At 37.2% G+C, this 16,648-nt stretch overlaps 1 protein-coding gene across 7 annotated transcripts in view; it reads right to left on the reverse strand.

Moving 5' to 3' along the window:
* Ipo11 (importin 11) overlaps nucleotides 1-16,648 on the reverse strand; it is a 121,588-nt gene that overhangs the window by 95,580 nt on the left and 9,360 nt on the right. For all 7 annotated transcript variants that reach the window (XM_090331881.1, XM_090331878.1, XM_090331880.1 and 4 more), the window contains 4 exons: nucleotides 9,282-9,425; nucleotides 4,274-4,374; nucleotides 3,104-3,176; nucleotides 1,970-2,173 (listed from right to left, as the gene is read on the reverse strand). In XM_090331881.1, coding sequence (XP_090188007.1) covers nucleotides 1,970-2,173; nucleotides 3,104-3,176; nucleotides 4,274-4,374; nucleotides 9,282-9,419 — 516 coding nt within the window. In that variant the 5' untranslated portion in view covers nucleotides 9,420-9,425. The remainder of the gene's footprint in view (nucleotides 1-1,969; nucleotides 2,174-3,103; nucleotides 3,177-4,273; nucleotides 4,375-9,281; nucleotides 9,426-16,648) is intronic.

The following is a 16,648-nucleotide window of genomic DNA, read 5'->3' on the forward strand; positions in this document are numbered from 1 at the left end:
GATGGTACGTAACATATTTCTCAATAAATTAGAGAACTTGATATAGAAATAAAGAAACAGTAGTATGATCCATATATATGTTTTTTATTTCCTATTTGTTCTGGAGCTAAGAATCCACATAAAAACAACAGACATCTTTTAAAGCTACAATTCAAGATTTTTTTTTTAAGCTAATCCACAAGGTTTTTTGTAGCTTACTACACAATTAAGAATATTTACATTCTTTGATGAAGAATCTCTTCCTGGTCAAACTGTTTTGACTTTTCTAAATCTTCTATGTAAGGGGAAAAGGGGGCTTCCCTTTTTTTTTATCACTTAATTTTAGAAAGAATCTTACTAAACTGGAATAGCCAGACTGCCCCTCAGCTATGTGATTACTCTCAATATCAAATCAAGTTCAAAAACTCCATAATGCTCCAGAGGATGTCTCATTACCCTGGCTGGTCTTAAGTTTATTGGGTCCACTTAGCTAGGAACTCTTCACTTGTGATGCTTGTTAAATAACTTTCCATCTACCAACAGTTCCTACCTACACCTTCACCCCGTAACTCCTTTCTATAATTTCCCATATTCACTTTTATTCAGAACTGTGCCCAATCCCCCTACCCTGATGCTGAACACTATTAGAGCAGCAATCCCATCTGAATCTACTCTTATCACCTTTAACAAGTATTTGCAAAGGCGTTTTTTCTTTAATACCTTAAACAGATTAAAAAAGAACTGGTGAAATAAAGAAATCATTGTCAATTACTACATCTCCACAAAGATATGCATAACTTTTATATGTTCCTCAAAAACCTAAACGTGTATGCTAATAAATGCCTCAGATGGAAAAAGAAATGGGGAATTAAGCAAGGAGAAGAAATGAAAATATTTCTACCATTTCAGCTATCAATAAGAGAAAGTCAATAAAATAATAAGTAAATATACTGACAAAACTCTTGGTAAGCCTATAATACTTCAGTTCTTATTTCTAAACCAGGAGAAACAGTGCCACCCACTGACAGGTAGCCTTAACTGAAAAAGACTTCAGACTGTATAAAAACCAAACTATGTAATTAAGTTTGATTTATATCACCATTTCAGATATCCTTAAATATTTTTAACTTAACACCAAAAGATTTTTAATCAGTCATGCAATGTAACTAGTACCAATACAGTAAGTTATATTTAGTCTTTATCTAATCAGCAAATACACAATCAAGCGTCAGAAGACCCTCCAGAACATATGAAACCTAGTTTTTTCAAGCCAGTGGTATAAAGAATATATATATACACATACCCATACACACATACATTCACATTCACACACGCACGCACGTGCGCGCGCGCACACACACACACACACACACACACACACACACACACACACAAAACAACACTACTTGAAAAGATTTTTAAGAGATAATGTCCAAAATACAATCTGTGATATTCATATTCCTGGTTCAAACACACCAGTAGTAAAAATGTATGGCTCATCAATTCTACTTATTATTCCATTCACCACACACTAGTTTAAGAGATTATCCTATCTGAAGTGCTTCAGTAATTTTAAACAATCTCTTTGCTTTCGAACTGTTTCTTATCAATCAATCACCTCACAGTTTACAAATAGAAAGAATTCATCCAATGAAGCATTAACAGAGAAGCAAAGCTGTATTCATTTTCATACAAACAGTTTTAACTACACTGCTCAGCGGCAGGGCCTAGACCCAGAGTACATACACCCATATACAGACACACACAGGGTGAGGCCTAGTGGGAAGTGCTTTGTCACTGAAGGAGATGATGGACCTAGGCTTCCTGGCTTGAGGTGTGAACATTTCCTTCTGACATATACTGCAGACATGATATATCCACTTGGCCTGCAATGGAGCTACTTCAGTTGGATTAAACCTCCAAAACTATGAATTAAATAAACACCCCTTTCTTTTCATTAAAAAATAAGTAACTATGTTAAGTAACTTACATCATAAAACAGTTTTCTATCAGCAGCCAGTCGTTTAGATGCCAGTGTCTTGGTAACATGATAGAAGGTAAGTAATGCTCTGTGCTGGCGAAGATCATCTTGGATTTTAACAGACTCTATAAGAGTGGGAATCAGTTCAGGCCATTGTCTAGGACAATCCAACCGAGCAACTTTTGCAATCAGTACTGCAATCTGAGTTGCAATCTAGAGGGGGGGAAAAATAAATATAAGAAACTAAAGTACTAGATCAGGAACGATCAATAAAAATCAATTTCTGAGTAAGACTGTCATTATTTGAAGATTTTCTTGAAATACCAGCCTAAAAACTGAGAAAGTTGCCAGGCACCAGTGGCTCATGTCTGTAATCCTCGCTACTCAGGAGGCTGAGATCTGAGAATCACGGTTCAAAGCCAGACCTGGAAGGAAAGTCCATGACATTCATCTCCAATTATACACCAGAAAGACAGGAAGTGGGATTGTGGCTCAAAATGGTAGAGCACTAGCCTTGAGCAAAAGAGCTCAGGGACAGAACCCAGACCCTGACTTCAAGACCCAAGAACAACAACAATAACGAAAAAAGAGAGAGAAAATTAAAAGTTTACAAATGCACTGCAAAATAACTTCTAGATTTTAATTAATAAACAGCTAAATCTAACCAAAATACTTTTTAGAAGGGGATAAGATAGTATCAGGCTTTGAACTCAAGGCTCTATGGTTGCGCCACTGAGACAGGCCTCCAGCCCCATTTTTACTGGTTATTTTGAGATACTCATAGTCTTCATTTGGACTAATATTTCGACATTGATCCTCTTATTTTATGATTTATCCAGTAGCCAAGATGTCAGGCATGTTCCATTACATCCAACTCCCTTCCATCAATATAAAGTCGAGTAAACTTTTTCCCCATGCTGGCCTAGAAATGCCATATTTGCTAAGATTACAGATATAAGCTACCATACCCAGATAACCAGAGTTCATAGCAGCTCAACATTTCAAAGATCAGAAGGCATAGTGTAAGTATTACAAATGAAAGTAATGAAGTCAAGATTTCATAGGTTAATATCATGAAACAAAGTAGATATAGAAAAAAAGCAAAAATTAAGAGAAAGGATAATAATTCATTTTGTCACTAACCTGGTTTATTGGTTCATTGAAGTTGGTGATGAGCCCTGCACGCAATGTACATTTCTCCTCCTCCGAGAGAGCACTATAAAAAAAAAAAAGTTAACTTTATTACAAAAAAATGTCACCTAGTAGTAAATGCAAAATAGCACTTCTATGAATTTTAATAATAACACTTTTAAATATGTGACTAATTGGTTTGGGCAAACCTATAAATCACTTTATTACTTGAACATTTGGTAATCAAAGAGGATAATTCTTTCACAAATAAATAAAAAGAGAGGAAGGCACTAGTGACTCAGACCCATAAACCTAACTACTCAAGAGGGTGAGATCAAAAGAACATGAACTGGGGACCGGGAGTTTGGTATAGTGGTAGAGTGCTTGCTTAGCATGCACAAAGACCCGGGTTCTATTCCTTAGTACCACATACATAAAAAACGCTGGAAGTGATACTGAGGCTCAAGTGGTAGAGCTCTAGCCTTGAGAAAGTCCAAGGACAGTGCTCAGGCCCTGAGCACAAGTCCAGGACTGGCCAAAAAAAAAAAAAAAAGAACACAGATTGGGGTCTGGAGTATGGCCTTGTGGTAGAGTGCTTGTCTAGCTTGCATGAAGTTCAATTTCTCAGTACCACATACACATAAAATGCCAGAGTGGTAGCCAGGCAGGGCAGGTGACTCACAGCTATAATCCTAGCTACCCAGGAGGCTGAAATGTGAGAATCAAGGTTCAAAGCCAGTCGGGGCACAAAAGGACCTGAGACTCTTATCTCCGATTAACCTCTAGAAAATGGGAAGTGGGGCTTGGCTCAAGAGTAGGGTGGTAGCCTTGAGCTGAAGAGCTCAGGGATAACACCCAGGCTGAATACAAGCCCCATGACCCACCAAAAAGAAAGTCAGAGTGGCAGAACACTAGCCTTGAGAAAGCTCTGAGTTAAAGTCCAGGACTAGTTTTTAAAAAAAAAAAAAACAAAACAGATTGATGCCAGCCTGAGCAAAAATGTCTGCCAGATTTAATTAACCTGTAACAAGCAGAGATAGAGGCATCGTTCAAGTGGTATAAAGCCAATAAGCAAGGTGAAGGAGTACACATAACTAATAAGCACTATCTTTCCCATGAGTGGGTTCATTCTTACTTTCTTGAGTTTAGAAAGAAATATAATGGGGGACTATTGGAACTTACTGAGGTGCTACACGTCTCCAGTAACGATCAATTCCATTCTTAAAGTATAGTACAGCAAGCCACCTTACATTTATATCTAGAGTATGGTTGGTGAAAATGTTCTGTAAATACAAAATAATACTAGAATAAACACTAACTCATTTTGAAGTATAATTAATATACCCACTATGAAGCATGAATAACCTTAATTAAATGTAGAACACCAGTGATGAGGAAACAAGCTAACCTAGCTTGAAACCATTGTATTTAAACCCAATACCAGTTTAAAAATTTTCACCACTATATATATACATATATATAGACACATATGTATATCACATTGATATTTTCTAAATGCACATATTTCTATGATTCATACAATAAAGCATGCCTATTCAATCAACTATGATGGCGATGCCTGAATTCTAAGAACTGAGGAAGATAAATCAGGAACATTATGAGTTCAAGGACAGTCTGAATAAGTCTCTACTGAAGGAAGAGGAAGGATGAATTCCTAATCAGTAGTCTGTGGAATAATTAATAAACAGGAGGGCTCATGATGCTATTCTACTTGTAAGTATGGTTGAAAATTTGTCTAGTAAAAAATGAAACTCAGAAACAAGCAAACATAATCCTACACACACACACACACACACACACACACACAAACACACACACACACACCACACACAAAACACAGTCAACAAGCCAAAAATAGAGGCATCTCCAGTGAGTCATGGGGAAAAAACAGGGAAAAAACAGTGAAGAAGAGGACCTGGGTTCAAGACCCAGTGCTGAGTCTGGGAAAGCTCTGGGTTAATACATATGAGGAAATACACTTATTCTGCAAAACTATACTTTTACCCAAAACATTCATATTTAAAAATAAATTTGAAAGAAGTAAGTGATATAAAGCTGGATGTAAATAACTTTCATCCAAAATTAGCCACTTCTAAAAAAGTTCACCAAAATAATTAATTCACACAGTACCAGTTCTACATAGCAATGGAGGACTAGGAAAATACCTATGCAGGGCCCAGAGCATGGCGTAGTGGTGGAGCGCTTGCCTAGCATGCACAAAACCCTGGGTTCAAATTCTTGGTACCACATACACAGAAAAAGCCAGAAGTGGTGATATGGCTCAAGTGGTAGAACACTAGCCTTGAGAAAGCTCAAAGATAGTGCCCCAGGTCTTAAATTCAAGCCCCAGGACTGGCAAAAACTTATGCAAGCCAAACCATGCAACATAACCTTAATAATCAATGAGAATTTTTTAAAACCTTTAAAAATGGGGGCCGGGAGTTTGGCCTAGTGGTAGAGTGCTTGCCTAGCATGCATGAAGACCCAGGTTTGATTCCTCAGTACCACATACATAGAAAAAAGCTGGAAGTGGTGCTGAGGCTCAAGTGGTAGAGCTCTAGTCTTGAGGAAGTCCAAGGACAGTACTCAGGCCCTGAGCCCAAGCCCAAGACTGGCAAAAAAAAAAAATGTTAGTCAAAACATTTTTTTAAACTTTATTTCTAAATATACAAGGAAAACAGTAAAACCCAAATTAGAATTTTAATTTAAAACATTACAGTATTAAAAACTAAGCCAGGGGCCGGGAGTTTGGCCTAGTGGTTAAAGTGCTTGCCTAGCATGCATGAAGACCTGGGGTTCGATTCCTCAGTACCACATACATAGAAAAAAGCTGGAAGTGGTGCTGAGGCTCAAGTGTAGAGCTCTAGCCTTGAGAAAGTCCAAGGACAGTGCTCAGGCCCTGAGCTCAAGCCCAGGACTGGCAAAAAAAAAAAAAAAAACTAAGCCAGGTGCCAGTGGCTCACACCTCTAATCCTAGCAACCCAGGAGGCTGAGATCTAAGGATAATAGTTCAATACCAGCCCAAGCACGAAAGTCTGTGACATTCATCTTCAATTAACTGCCAGAAAAACGGAAGTGGCACTATGGCTCAAATGGTAGAACACTAGCCTTGAGCTAAAAAGCTCAGGGACAGGGCCCAGACCTAGAGTTCAAGCCCCATGACTGACCCTCTCATCCCCAGTTCCAAAAATTAAAGTGTTTTCAGGCTGCTCAAGAGGCTGTTATCTGAAGACAGCAGTTCAAAGCCAGTTCGAGAAAAGCTGTCCCTGAAACTGTATCTCCAATTAACCACCAACAGTAGTGGAAGAAACACCCAGACCCTGAGTTCAAACCCCAGGACTGGCACAAACAACAACAAAATAGTTACATAACAATATTTTACAAAAAAGTCTACACAAAAAAGCACACATGGCTTATAAAAAATGTATTATTAATATATGTGTAAGTACCTCCAAACAAAATACATAGAGAATATAGAAAAATATTGGCAATTATTAAAAATTCATATACTATATATACCCAAAGAGCAAACAAAGTAATGTCTACTAATTTTAAAATACCAAAATGAAGGCCAGGCATGGTGGCTCACGCCTATAATCCTAGATACTCAAGAGGCTGAGATCTGAGGATGGCAGTTAAAGCCAGCCCAGGCACGAAATTCCATGAGACTCTTATTTCATATTAATCACTAGAAAACCAGAAGTGGTATTATGGCTCAAGGGGTAGGGCAGTAGCCTTAAGCAGAAGTGCTCAGGGACAACGCCCAGACCAAGAGTTCAAATACCATGACAGACCATGAAAAAATACAAGACTAATAACAGCATATTCAGTCTTCTTATTATTTAAGATATGCTAGTACTAAAGCTTGAACTCCAGGCCTGTTTCTTTCACCCATGGCTAACACTTAAGAGACTCCTGCATCCAGAGGGCATATTTATGCCGAGTGTGTTGGCTCACGCCTGTAATCCTAGTTACTCAGGAGGCTGAAATCTGAGGATCAAGGTTCAAAACCAGCCCGGACACAAAAAGACTCATATCTCCAATTAACCTCTTGAAAATGAGAAGTGAGGCTTGGTTCCAGGGTAGGGTGGCAGCCTTGGGCTGAAGAACTCAGGGACAACACCCCGGCCCAGAGGTAGGGCAGTAGTCTTGAGCTGAAGAGCTCTGGGACAGTGCCCAGGCCTAGTTCAAGCCCCATGAACCACAAAAAAACAACAACAACAACAACAAAAAAAACCCAGAGGGTATATTCATTTAAATAAAAGGGTAGAGAGTAAAAGGATTCAGTCAGGTACTGTGGCTCAAGGAGTAGGGCAGTAGCCCTGAGCTTAAGAGCTCAGAGACAGCGCCCAGGCCGAGTTCAAACCTCATGACTGACCAAAAAATAAATACATAAATAAATAAATGTATTCAAATTTACAAACATGATGCTAGATTATGGAGGAAAGAATAATGATACTTTCTCAATGTCATTTAAAATCAATCTGCCTATTTACTTTATTCCACACACTACATTTCCCCCACAGTCATGGTAAGTATCTTTTTAAATTTCTTTTTCAGTTGTGGGGCTTGAACTTAGGGCCAGAGCACTATCCTTGGACTTTCTCAAGGCTAGAGCTCTACCACTTGAGCCACAGCACCACTTCCAGCTTTTTTCTATGTATATGGTACCGAGGAATTGAACCCAGGTCTTCATGTTAGGCAAGCACTCTACCACTAGACCAAACTTCCAGCCCTCCTTTTTAAATTTTTAATAATTCAAACTTCTCAGCTAAAAATTCAAAACATGTATGTTAGCGACTAGGCCATATTATTTCATTTTACTTGTCAACAATTTTGCTCTGAATCTGTGACCCAGACATAAATCCAGGGTCAGTTTTAACTCATGTGTCTTTGTCTTCAACAAAAGTCAAATCTCAAGCATCGATCAAGGCTCTCAATTTTCAGAAGAAATTAATAGGAAAAGCTCTCAATATAAAAAGTCTTGGGGACGGGAGTTTGGCCTAGTGGTTAAAGTGCTTGCCTAGCATGCATGAAGACCCGGGTTCCATTCCTCGGTCCACATACATAGAAAAAAAAAGCCGGAAGTGGTGCTGAGGCTCAAGTGGTAGAGCTCTAGCCTTGAGAAAGTCCAAGGATGGTGCTCAGGCCCTGAGCTCAAGCCCAGGACTGGCAAAAATAAATAAATAAATTAAATTAAATTAAAAAAAAAAGTCTTGTTTTTTATTTTTACTTTAATTTATTGTCAGGGTGATGTACAGAGAAGTTAGTTACATATGTAAGGTAGTTGTTTTTCTCTCACTTTTCCTTCCCCCTACCCCAACCTTGTAAAGTTTATTTACAGCATACTGTCTTGTGAGTTACATTGGTTACATTTGATGAATTAATCAAAGACTTTAAATAAGAACAGTCTAAAGTATTTACTGTTAATAATTAGGTTTATTTCCTATAACACCCAGGAAAAGTTTTAGTATGTTAGCAGATAAAATGTTTTCGGTGGTAGAAGAAAATATAATGTTTTAAATGCAATCATGAGAAGGGGAATCATGGCTCAGTGGCAAGTGCTTGCAGAGTAAGCACCAGGCCTTGGGTTTGACCCTCAGCACTTATGAAAAAAAAATGAGAAAAAAAAACAACCCAAAACACTGAGCATGATATTCTGAGCCTGATGCTGCAATAGAGACCTGAACAACACAGATAATATAAATTAATTGGAATAAGGACAAAATATGGAAATGCACAACCAATTTTCTGGTGTCAGCATTCATGTGCTAAAACTGAAAAAACATTAGAGTGGGTCTTCTATCTGAACAGATACTACAAATGCTTTGTTCAATTATTTACCCAGAATAAATGTAACATTCAAATAAAGTATGAAAGCCACTAACCCATAAAAAAATATAGCCAATGGAAATGACTTTGTTTGTCAAGACTCATAATTAAAATACAGGGTAAAGGAAAGATTCTAAATGTCAATCCACCAACACTTTTCTTAAACACTCTCACCAAGCCATATTCTAAATTGAAAAGACAATGGTAGTGTCAATGGCAATGAAACACTTGGATCAGTTTAACTAAAGAAAAGTATCACCAAATCTAGGCTGTTACAGAAGTATTTAAAAAAATATGTTTCCTCATATTAAAAATAAAGAACTTTAAAACAACTTACCAGCAACACTGAATAGAAACCTGGCTGTGTCTCCCACTGTTTCAACTGCTCCTCAGCTGGTTTTAAAACAGAGGTGTCCTGACTTGTAGCCTGTGTTAAGACCTGAAGAACTACAGTGCTGGCACTGTTGAGATCCATGGAAACCTGCAATGACACGTGAACATACCTAAATATACACTTGACATAATAAAAAATGATCAGTAACACAAATGAAGAGAAAATGTTTCTGTCTTGAATAATCTTTCATTTCTTTTATTTACTCTTGTTTTGACCAATTACTACCTTTTCTATGTACCACCCACAATCTTTCTAAACTTAAAATCATTTTGAAATGTAAAATGATTCCTAAAATTCATTTTTTCTCTAAAGGACAACTTCAAGTTCCCCTGGGCGACAGAGGTCAGCCTAGAGTCCATAATGAGATACTATCTCAACACAACCCAAAACAAAATACCACTGACCTGTCTATTATAGTGTCTTTATTATAAAATAAGATACTAGTACCCAACTTTATCTTTGGGTAATAGCAGTAAAGAACAGAAAAAGGAATGCTTCTACTTATTGTCAATTAACCGACTAACATCTTATCTGCCACCAAGAGTAAACAAATATATATGTATATATGTATGTGTATACACACACACATACACACACACACACACACACACACACACACACACACACACACACACACACACGTGCGCGCGCACACGGCCAGTCCTGGGGCTTGAACTTAGGGCCTCAATGCTATCCATGAGATTTTTCACTCAAGGTTAGCACTCTACCACTTAAGCCACAGCTCCACTTCCAGTTTTTTTGGTGGCCAACTGAAGATAAAAGTCTAGAAGATTTTCCCACTGGGGCTCCTTTGAGCTTCCTAGGGAGCAGTTTATAGGTATAAGACACTGACTTTTTAAAGATAAAAGCCTACTCAAGAAATGTTAAAAATATAAACTGTGATCCCAGCCCTCAAGGACAAAATGAGGCAAGCTTGAACTACACAGAAAAAACACATATTCCCCAAAACTGAACTAACAAACAAACTACATAATAAACTAAGACTACATGGGAACTTCCTGAGTGTCCTCATAACTAGTATCTAAGAAAAACTCATCAGAATTAGCGTCATGCCTAATAATTGTTAAACACCATGATTTTTAAGGACAAGACAAAGTTCCCTTCCCTCATTACATGTTCAAAGCTGTATTAGAAGATCTTGCTATGTAAATAAGAAGAATGCAAAATTAGAAAGCAAAAAATTCTATGACATAATTTTGTACTTACAAAAATGCAAGGAATCCATTAACCTGTTAGAACTAATTCACAATTCCAGCAAAATTGTTGTATAAAAGACAATACAAAATCAGTTCACTATACCAGTAATAATCTGAAAATTAAATCAAGAAAACAATTCTATTTACAAATATGTTTAGAATAAAATACTTATGAAAATCCTTTAAAAAAAAAAAAAAGTACAGAGCCAGGAGTGTGGCCTAGTGACAGAGTACTTGCCTAGCATGCATGAAGCCCTGGGTTCAATTTCTTGAAACCACCAAAAACAGAAAAGGCTGGAAGCAGTGCTGTGGTTCAAGTGGTAGAGCACTATGCTTGAGAAAGCCCAAGGACATTACCCAGGCTCTGAGTCAAGACTCAGGACAGGCAAAAAAAAAAAAAAAAAAAGGACAAAGTTGTACTCTGATAAGGACAAAAAAACTGTTGAAGGAAATCAAAATCCTAAAAAAATAAAAAGATATGTCATCTTAGCTGAAACACTTAATATTATTTTTTGAAAAGTTTATCTACAAATTCAACATAATTCCTATTAACATTCTGCCGATCTTTTTTTTTTTTTTAGTGGGTCATGGGGCTTGAACTCAGCCTGGAATCTACAACACAAGGCCAGCGCCCTACCCCTGGGCCCGGGATGTCTTCAGCCCAAGGCTACCAACCTACCCTAAGCAATCACCACTTCCCATTTTTTAGAGGTTAATTGGAGATAATATTCTAAGGTCCTTTTGTGCCTTAGCTAGCTTTGAACCTTGATCCTCAGATCTCAGCCACTTCAGTAGCTAGCATTACAGGAGTGAGCCACCATACCCGGCCCGGCTCTACCTGCCTTTTAAAAAATATTTGTCAGTCTTGGGCTTAAAGTCAGGACCTGGTTAGCGTCCCTGAGCTCTTTCGCTCTAGGATAGTAGTCTACCACTTTAAGCCACAGCTCCATTTCTGGTTTTTGGGTGCTTAATTGGAGAGAAAAGTCTCATGGACTTTCCAGCCCAGGCTTTTAACTGTGATCCTCAGATCTCATGTAAAGATGCAAGGGTACTAAGTTAAAAAAAAAAAATTGAACACAGAATGGAAGAAAGACAGCCTCTTCAACAAGTGATGCTGGCAGAACTGGTTAAGCAACTGCAGAAAACTAAAGTTGGATCCTTCTTTGTCATCCTGCACCAGGATTAACTCCAAATGGATCAAAGACCTGGAGATAAAAGCAGATGCACTGAAAACTTGACAAGAAGGAATAGGAGATACACTAGGCACAGGTCGAAACTTTTTTAATAATGACCAAGAAACACAACAAATCAGAGAAAGTCTAGGTAAATGGGACTGCATTAAACTGCAGAGCTTCTGTATGGCAAAAGACATACCTAGCAAACTAACTTAGAAAGCCTACAGAGTAGGAGAAGATCTTCAATAACCATACAACAAAGGCCTCATATCTAAAATATATCAACAGCTCAAAAAATTGAGTCACTCCAAAACTAACCTCCAAAGAAACAACCATCCCATTAAAAGATGGGCCAAAGACTTAAAGAGAGTCTTCTCTGAAGAAGAAATGAAAATGGCCTATATACACATGAAGAAATGCTCCACATCTCTGACCATAAAAGAAGTGCAAATCAAAACAACTTTGAGATTTTACCTCACTCCAGTTAGAATGGCCATGATCAAGAAATCTACTAACAACAAATGCTGGAGGGGATGTGGCCAGGAGGGATCACTACACTGTTGGTGGGAATGCAAACTCATTCAACCACTATGGAAAGCAGTATGGCAGCTCCTCCAAAGACAGAACATAGAACTCCCCTATGACCCAGCAATTCCACTACTTGGCATTTACATAATCGTCCAGAAACAAGGACATACTAAATCCACCAGCTCAACGATGTTCATTGCAGCACTATTTACCATAGCAAAAATGTGGAACCAACCCAGATGCCCCTCACTTGATGAGTGGATCAACAAGATGTGGTATTTATACACAATGGAATTCTATGCTGCTGTCAGAAAGAATGACATCACCCCATTTATAAGGAAATGGAAAGACTTAGAAAAAAATCATATTAAGAGAAGTAAGCCAGACTCAAAGAAACACAGGCTCAATGGCTTCCCTCATTTGTCATAATCAGTAGAAAATTGGGCTCTCCTAGCAGAGATTTACAATAGAACCAAACCTAGATACATAAGAATATACATATACATATACATATGTACATAGAGAATGGCGCTAAATGAAAGGACCTCCAGGATATAGAAACAAAAACCATATGATGAATGATTGTTGTCCTTAATGTACTATGTTATCTCTCATCTCTATTGCTGTCCCTTGGTTATTTCATATTGTTACAGTATTTCACCTTGTTATCTGATATATTGTATACATGCATATTTGGTTATTTGAAATTGGATAGGGAAGGGGGGAAATCAAGATGGGGGGAGAGAAGGGAAATGGGGACCAAGAAATAACAAAAGGTATCAATGTATGTGAAGTAATGCACCTTCTATCTGGTGACTATAATGTAACCCTTCGATTAATTACAATAAAAAATATATGGAAAAAATTAAAAATATATATATATAAAGCTGAGGAAACTTGAAAAAAAATAAAGCTGGAAGAGCTGCATGCCCTAATTTCAAAATTAATCAAGATAATCAAGTCACTGGCACAAAAACAGAGAGATGTGACAACAAACAATAGTCCAGATATAAGAAATAGAGGTATGGCTCAAGTAGTAGAAAGCCAGCCACAAGCAAAAACCCAAGCTAGCAAAAACAAGGCAAGCATTAGGCATGCATTCTCAAAACAATTCTAAAATACAAGAAACTAAAGGAAAACATTCATGAAAATTTAAAAATGATATCACCAAGAAAGTATAAAATGAAAATATAGCCACAAATCAAATTATCTAATGAGGACTTGTATCAAATATGTGAATATATAAAGAAAACATGGTGTGTATATACATATATACATGCATATATTATTATATGTATGTAATATTACTGTGATATTAAAGAAACAAAATCATGTCATTTGTAGGAAAATAAATATAACTAGAAAACATAATATTAAGACAAGCCTATGTACGTAAGTGTAAAAATGTACATACATACTTAATTGCTTAGATGGTTGAACACAGAACATGAATCAAGCTAAAGGGACTACTTAGGAGTAGAAAAAGGGAGAATGTAACATAAAACAAATAACTGTGACACATTATTTTTAGGTAAACAGTATCAAGAAACTCACAAAAGCTGATGATCAATAGGTGGATGGGGTAGACAAGAAATACAAACTGCAGATGAGTAGGATCAAGGCGAGAGGAGTGTGCTGACTGGGAGAACAGAGATGTAGGGAAACCTGTTGGAGATGCTATTTTGTTTTGTTTTTTGTTTGGGGTGGGGAGATGGATAAGGGAGAGAACAGAAGTGATGAAGTTGATTAGAACGCAGTGTGAAATTGTGGGAATGTAACAACGAAATTCTTCCCCTCTACAACTGATACAAGCCAAATTTTTTAAAAGATAATTTTTTATTAAAGAATTTATTCACATTGATTTTTACATCGTATATACAATCACTGCTACTTAGATTTTAGAACGTAATTAAAATTAGGCTGAGGGTTTGTATGTCATAGGTACATATTAATCTATGTGATAAAACATGATGTCTATAGAATCATAAATTTTTATGTCTATGTAGTTGTGTTTATATTTCCAATACATGTCCATTGCATTGGGAACACAAATATTGAGTCATTGCTCTTGTACTTTTTGGATCTAATAGCCACATATTAAGTATACCATGGGCCTTTTGTTCCTTTGGTCTTGACTTATCTCATTCAACATGATTCGCTCTAGACTGATCCACTTCCCTGAGAATGCCATTATTTTATCTTGTCTGTGGGCTATGTAGAATTCCATTGTATATCTGTTTGTCTGTCTGTCTGTCTCTCTATCTATCTATCTCTCTCTCAATATATATATGTGTATATATATATAGATATATATATACACACACACACCACACTTTTTGTATCCATTCATCTGCAGTAGGGCATCTGGGTTGTTTCCATCACTTGGCTAATGTGAATAGTGCAGAGATGAACATAGCTGAGCAGGTGTCCTTATCATATCCTGGGTTATGATGTTCAGGATAGATGCCCAGGAGTGGTATGGCGGGATCATGGGGAAGGTCTATTTTCAGTTCTTTAAGAAACCTCCAACACTGCTTTTCAGAGTGGCTGAACTTGCTTACAATCCCACCAGCAGTGCAGTAGGGTTCTTTTTTCTCCACAACCCTGCCAGCATCTGTCATTGTCTGAGTTCAGAATCTTGGCCATTCTAATTGGGGTAAGGTGGCATCTTAGGATTGTTTTTATTCGCATTTCCTTTATGACCATGGATGATGAGCATTTTCTCATATGCTTTTCAGCCATTTTTACCTCTTCTTTTGATAAGTCTCTCTTTATTTCTCGTGCCCATTTAGTGACTGGCTTGTTGGGTTTGGGGAGGATTAGTTTCTTGAGTTCCCTGTAGATACTGGATATGAAGCATTTGTCTGATGTATTGTTGGTAATATCTTTTCCCAGTTGGTGATATAATCCGAATTTTAAAAAGAATTTTAACAATTCAGTAATACTAAGGTGAATCAATCTAAAAGCAGGCAAGGAATCTGACCAGCAACATGAAAAAGATACAATACCACCAATAAACATTTGAAAAGATATTCAACATTAGTCCTTAAGGAAAAGCAAATCATTAAAAAACACATACACACAAGTTAATTTCTACCCACTACAATGGTTACAGTAAAAATCACAGTGACTGCCTAGTAGAAGGAAACACAAGGGTCAAGAATTAAATGTGAGCTCAATGTGGGCTCTAATGTGAGATCTTGACTCAAAAAAACAACAACAACAGAAAATCAGCAAGAGGGGTAGCTCTGCATTAACAATGTCTGCCTACCATCACAAGGCACTAGGTTCAATGCCTTGCACAGCCCAAGGAAAACTAAAATAAGAAATATAGAAGCAAAGTTGGTGGGAATATAAACTGGCACATCCTCATCTGATAGATCCTCAAAACGTTAAACACAGAAATATAAAACCTCTAGAAATACACTGAAGACAAATATGTATCACACACACACACACACACACACACACACACACAAACTGTGTACACAATGAGCACAGCAGCATTGGGTATACTAGCCCAGAAGTGAAAACAACTTAAACATAGGATGAACAAGTAGTTCATCCTGTAGTATTTCCATACAGTAGAGTACTGTTTGACCGATAAAACAAAATCTATATTAGAATTGCATTAATGTATCCTGAAAACATTAAGCTAAGTGAAAGGAGCCAATCACAAATACAAATACAAACACATACACACACAATGTGATTCTACTTATATGAAATATAAGTAACAGGCAAACTTATCTAACCAAAATATAAGTAAAGAGTTACCTAGGGATGAGGGACTAAAGGAAAATGCTCAATAACTATTGGTGGAAATGGTTTCTGTTTATAACACTAAAAATGTATCAAAATTAGTATTAATGGACAGTTACATCACTCTATAAATACAATGAACCAGTGAAAGTGTACACACTTTCAGTAGATGAACTGTACAGTCTGTGAATTACAGCTTTTTATATCTGTCTTTCAAGAGCATTGACTATGTAAAAGTCAAAACCAGCAAGAATCAAGGAAAAGTGATCCAGACATGAAAATATAGCTAGTATCCACAACAGATACACTGACTCACGTCAGTAATCCTAGCTACTCAGAGAAGATGAGATCTGAGGATCCTGGTTTGAAACCAACCCCAGCAGAACTCTTGTCTCCAATGAACCACACAAAAAAAAAAAAAAAAAAAAAGAAAGAAAGAAAGAAAAAGAAATAGAGAAGCTGGAAGTAAAGGTGTGGCTCAAGTGATAGAACAGTAGTAGCCTTGATAAAAAGTTCAGAGACCAAATTAATTGTAAAGAACAATATTTATCCAAGAAAGTAAAGCAAGATGAGGGCAGAAGACTTTTATTTTTAAGACTAGACCTTGCTCTGTCTAGGTGGGCCACTC

The sequence above is a fragment of the Megascapheus bottae genome, chromosome 4 (genome assembly GCF_031878675.1).
Source record: "Megascapheus bottae isolate mThoBot1 chromosome 4, mThoBot2.hap1, whole genome shotgun sequence".
NCBI lineage: Eukaryota > Metazoa > Chordata > Mammalia > Rodentia > Geomyidae > Megascapheus > Megascapheus bottae.